The following is a 5,649-nucleotide window of genomic DNA, read 5'->3' as shown; positions in this document are numbered from 1 at the left end:
CATTTGCCCACTTCATCCAAAAACCATGTGTGGCGTGTCATTTCAACTCCCTCCACGCTGAAGAAGGGCCCCTAACAAAACAAAACAATTATCTCTCCCCTCGTTAGGACCTGGCTTGCATCCCCTCGATCTCCCTCTTTAACTCCCCTCTTTCTCCTGCCGGACCCGGCCTGCGCTCTCTCCCTTCCGTAGCTGTCTCTGTGACAATAAGTTGAGCTGAGGGTCTCTTAAGTGCTTCTGGAGTGGAGCGTTTAACTGATTTTAGGCTTCATGTTTCTTTTAAAGGCCTCAGCAGGAGCAGAGGCACACAGGACGGTTGAAGCATGAAGCAGAGGGTGAGATGCCCATGAGAGAAAGATTAAGGGAGGGCAGGAGAGCGGGGCAGCGCGATGGATGATGGCACGTAGTGGTACGAGGTGGGCGCTGATGTGTTCTGGTGAAGGGGAAGGGGAATGGATGGGTTGGCAGCAGGCGGGAGAGCAAGTTTCACCGTGCCAGCTCTTAATTACTTTAATTGGAGTCATTAGCTAAGTGAGCATGAGAGACATCACCTGCATGGTATGCAGGACCGCACCTGCCACAGCAACATTGCTATCATCATCACACTCCAGCAGAGGGTTGACTGACAGCTCAACACTATACGCTAATGCTGCCACACTGAGGTCACAATCAGTACAAGCACAGCCAGATGCACAATGCAAACAAATCCACTAACACACAAATACGTATTATCATATATTAGGGGTGGGAATCACCAGAAGTCTCATGGTACAATAGCGTCACGATGCTGATACGATATTATTGCGATATATTGCAATTTATTACCTTTTTTCCAAATTTTTCCCAATTTCAAATTATGTCCCCAAAAGGAAACTTTGTCAACATCTGTTTTATGTAAAAAGATTTTCTCTCTGTTTGTTAATCTCACTTAAATTTTATTGCTGCAAAATAGGATTGTCAAGCAGACAAATTGACCGACAAATATATAATAATGAATCAATACTTGGCGTCTGTGTATCGATAAGGTATTGCCACAGAAAATATTGTGATACTATGCTCTATCGATTTTTTCCCCCACCCTTATCATATATACATTTATTATATGCATGCCGGTGGGTAATATAACACCCCCCAAAAAAAAACTTATAAACGTATAAATACTATATACCAGTACATTAAGCTTGCTTTTCTGATTTGGTTTATTGATAAAAGAACATATAGAAAAATACAACACATCAAGACCATCACCATATATTAGAAAATAAGAAAATTTGAATCAAAAACTGATATAGGCCTTTATTCTTCTCAGAAAGCATATAAAATAGGTAAAAGGGTATCATAGTGACCCAAAAAAGAAATCCCATCATAATCCTATTCAAGTCGGTCTTAAAACAATACTCACATATGTACATTAAAGCATTGTTTGCTTTCTGTAATCATTCCTCCCGTTCATTCTGACAATTAAAAGATTCCTGTCTAACATGCTTTCATTGAAAATCAAATCAAGTGGGTATCTTCTAAAGCTTAAGTCTTTTTAGTGCAAACTTCCCTCTAAAAAGACTTAAACGTTTAAAGAAACCCACTTCAATATTAATCTATATATCTATTTTATTCTAAACATTAGTTGTGGTACTTTTAGTAGTATAATTAGTAGTAGTAGTAGTAGTAGTAGTACCAGATACTAAAACCACTGTAGCATTTTATCCAATGACAAACTTTGATGTTGTCCAGATCCGCAGGCTACACCTTTCTGTGTCCTCCTCAGCACCCAACAGACAGCCTGGCAGGCGGGCTGGCAGCCAGGCAGAATGGCAGTAGGCTGGCAGGCTTAGCCCGGGGCACAATCTCCTGCAGAGCCAACTCTGACCAGCTGGTCCAGACTAACACCACAGAGCGAGTATGTACCAGCGTATCAGTGGGGAGGTAGATGTTAGCCGTGGTCCAGACACTCCCGCACCTAGTGCCTAACACCTACAGCACTAAACCTGCACTGGTGGGATTTAGGTGAGAAGACTCCGTCTGGTCTGTGACTTAACAGGTCATCACATTTCTCCTGGTGTACCCTGTCACCATCCCAATTTCTTTCCTGAGAGTGCATGATGGACCCCTGTTCGCTCTCACTTGCTGATGCCAGATCTAGGAGCCTGATCCGCAGTCCAGTCTGGACCAATGTACCATAATGGTCTAGCTCCAGCACAGCCCCAAGCAGCTGAGGGGAAATCTGGTGGACATTCCTCTTCCAGCACTATTCAGCTAGTTAGTTAGCTTAGCACTGTTTGGTCTACTTAGCCACAGCTTTACATACAGAAGGACACATAGGAAGTCAGAGGTAAAAGGTGTACAGCATCAAAATAGTCTAATCTGGGAATATTTGTTTTCAAGCCAATTACCATTAGGCGCAAATAACCACACCTCACTCGGTTAATTAACTATATCTGCCAGTTGAAAGAAACATTTTTCAAAATAAAACTTCTAAGTACGCGTGCAAAGGCCTCAAATCCTCCCTCTATAATTCAATTTCCCCTTGATACACCTTGATTGAACTGATATCGCTTGAGCTCCCCTTCTCTACCACACACACCTCCCAACCATTTCCATGTCTGACAGTTAAAAGGCCTACACACAGAGCGAAAGAGCAGGCAGCTCATTGTGCGTTTTAAAGCGCTAACTAGGCCACTTAGCGCCCCGTGACGCTGATCTGATCCCCGAGGCGCTGAACTTGGCAGCGGGCCCGCCTCCTTTCGCTCCTTCCTTTCCCCTCGCCATGGGAACCAGGCCATCCTTAATGACGCAGGAGTGCTCCGCCGGATCCCACAATGCAAAGGGGGCTGACATCTGTCTTGCTAAGTGGTGCACTCTCTTATGCACCTTGTTTGTTCAATCAACAACCCCCCCCCCCCCTTCTCCTCCTTCACTATGCCCATTTTCTTTTTTTTCTTTTTATTTTGTTGAAAAAAAAAAGACAAAAGATTGAAAGAAGAGTGGTACAGAGTTTGGAAAGAATAGATAGTGAGATCATGACTCTCCCTTTACCAGCATCATTACACACACAACAGCACAGTGGGTAGATTATTACTGATAGTAAATGCACCATTGTATAACGACAGAGATGGATGACTGAACAGAGTACAGGTTATAGTTATTAATTACGCAGATTCTGGCTTTTTACAAACAACCTTCTTTACTATGAGGGCTGAGAGTTGAGAAAGCAGAATTGGATCAGTCAGCACAGCTGTATGAACCTCTCATCCTCTCCACCTTCTGCTGATTTTGAAAAAACAATGCCTGATTAAAAGTGCCCCCTAATTCCTCATAGTAAAGACCTGGGCAAATATTTGTCCCATCAATCTCTGAAAATATAGTCATCAACCCAAGATGTTAATCACATGCTAATGGAATCCAAGGGACTCAATGCACCCCCATTGTGCAATGAACGCTTTCACTATTTCAGAAAGCCTACGTGAATGCAAATGGCCATCTAAACAGTCATTTTGACAGCATGCCAAGGCATCGTAAAGAGCCCCCTTCTTTATGCTCCTCTGGGAATGTATGTAGGCATGTGTGGGATGAGTTCACTTTACCAGGCCCAGGTGCCAGGATATAAATGAATAATAGGTTTTATGGGCCCTAACTGAAAAAAAAGCACATACGCACATAATCACACATGCCCACTCACTCAAGTGCATCTGTGGTGAATGATGTTCAAATTCCCACAACTACACTGAAAAGAGAATGGGCATGAGAATAGGTGGTTCCTATACATAATTCAGGGGTTCATGCTTAAACAATTATGTTTGCTTACTGCTAAGTACTCGTGCTCAATAGCTCGTTTTCTCTCTAGTTTGGGGCTTTCAGATGTAAGTGCTATGTGCTAAAAGTTGGTGGAACACAGCATTTTAATAAAATATAGGAGCCGACACTTGAGCGCTTGAATACGAGAGTGGGTGGAAATAAACAACAAATGCTCATCATGTTTTTACTTGAGCTTTGCATGCAAACTAAATTGCACTTGTAAATCTAACTAGTGTTGGCAGAAAACTAATTAGCAATACCAGGCAAAAAGAATGTCGACAAATAGGACATTTTAATCACAATATTACAGATCACAATATTTCAGTTTAGAGTAATCTAAACAGATTTTCTGAACAGTAACACAAGTCCAGTGTGGACAGCTTCATCTGTTGCAACAGGAAAGTGCATGACCAAAATATTGGTCATTTTGTCATCAATCAGTGGTGGAATAAACCACCAGAATATTTTACTCAGAATAACACATTCAGACTCATAAATGAAAAGCTACAAATACATATGTAAATATTCATTACAAATGTCTAAATAATTATCACACAAGTTGTAACAGTTACGGGTGTGCAGCCATGGCACTCTTTTCCTCTCCGCCCGTCTCACATTTGCACTCCTCCACCACCATCACTCGCTTCTCCCGGACCTTGGCTCCACAGTGCAGGGGCACAACCACAGTGTGAGCTTTGGATGGGGCGCAGCGGGAGCAGGGGGTCCGGTGGTGGAGGGCCCCTGTCCCAGTACCCAGCCCGGCAAACTCCCCTTCAGATGGGACAAACAGGGAGCTGCACTGGCCGAAACACAGCTTGTTGTGCACTGTTACAGTGCTGCATCCGTCTGTTGTCACACGCTGGGAGGACAGGGAGGGGCAAGATTAGGAAATATTTAATCATGTAAATTTACCTCTGAGGGTGTAAAAATCAACGCTATGCATTTATGTAACTCCACACCATCACAGTTAATCCTCCACCAGAGCCATAATCAGCTTTATGAGGGAACAGACATTTCTCTTATTGTCACTGAAAAATAAATATTTCATCCAGCTCATTTTAACGCTCTTCTTCATTCGTTGCACAGACATCTATTTGGCAGAGAAAGGAAATAAAATTCTGGTAAATGAAAAAAAAAAAAACTTTGCCTCTTACCTGAGTGAAAGGTACAGCAGTGCACGTCTGTTTAGTGTCCTTCAGGTTTACTGGCAGGGACGTGCTCATTTTCTCTCCTTTATTTATGGCTCTCTGCCACATCTGCAGGCCTTGCCTCTTCCTTAGTTCCATCGCAGTGGGGCTTTTAGGGTGCAGGTGGTGTAGTGGACTCACTGGGGTCCTGGCGGCCAGACCTGGACGCCCATGAGACAAGAAAGCAGGGAAGGACAATCTGGAGCTGAGGGAGGGGACACTTCTGGGGGTCAGCTCCCCTCTGAAGAACCCTGAGTGGGCCAGGGCACGAGGGTCCAGCTGCACAACCTTCACTATTCCCCGGACAGGTTCATCCGGTCCGCTGCCAGATGATTCAAATTCGACTCTTGAACCTTTGATAATGTTGTCAAAAGTATTGTGAGGAAATGTAAAAGCTACAGCTGTCCAACTAGACAAAATGACAAGGCTGATAGTGAAAGCCATTTTTGACACAAAAAGGGATGGTTCTCAGAATGGAAATTAGGCAAATCCTTTTAAAAAACTGACTAAAGAAATAGCTAAAGTTAAATTAAAAAAAATCTTTGTATGGTGGTCCAAGGTTCCAAATGGTAACCTTGCTGTCAGTGCTTCTGCCAGTGTGATGGAGGGAGTCTTTTATATAAGTGGCTGCCAATTCTCACCTGTGTTTTAACGCAAAGAAGGTGTCGCA

The 5,649-nt window shown here is 43.3% G+C and overlaps 1 protein-coding gene across 1 annotated transcript; it reads right to left on the bottom strand.

Moving 5' to 3' along the window:
- Positions 1-358: 358 nt before the first annotated feature.
- Positions 359-5,423, bottom strand: dand5 (DAN domain family, member 5). The gene is made up of 4 exons (XM_078271149.1): positions 4,947-5,423; positions 4,365-4,651; positions 552-657; positions 359-433 (listed from the first exon to the last, which is right to left on the bottom strand). Exons 1-4 carry the CDS (start codon positions 5,421-5,423, stop codon positions 359-361), a joined length of 945 nt encoding a protein of 314 aa, XP_078127275.1.
- Positions 5,424-5,649: the final 226 nt, after the last annotated feature.

The sequence above is a fragment of the Sander vitreus genome, chromosome 2 (genome assembly GCF_031162955.1).
Source record: "Sander vitreus isolate 19-12246 chromosome 2, sanVit1, whole genome shotgun sequence".
Classification (NCBI taxonomy): Eukaryota; Metazoa; Chordata; class Actinopteri; order Perciformes; family Percidae; genus Sander; species Sander vitreus.
The sequence above is the reverse complement of the archived record's forward strand: the minus strand, read 5'-3'. Positions and strand labels throughout refer to the sequence as shown.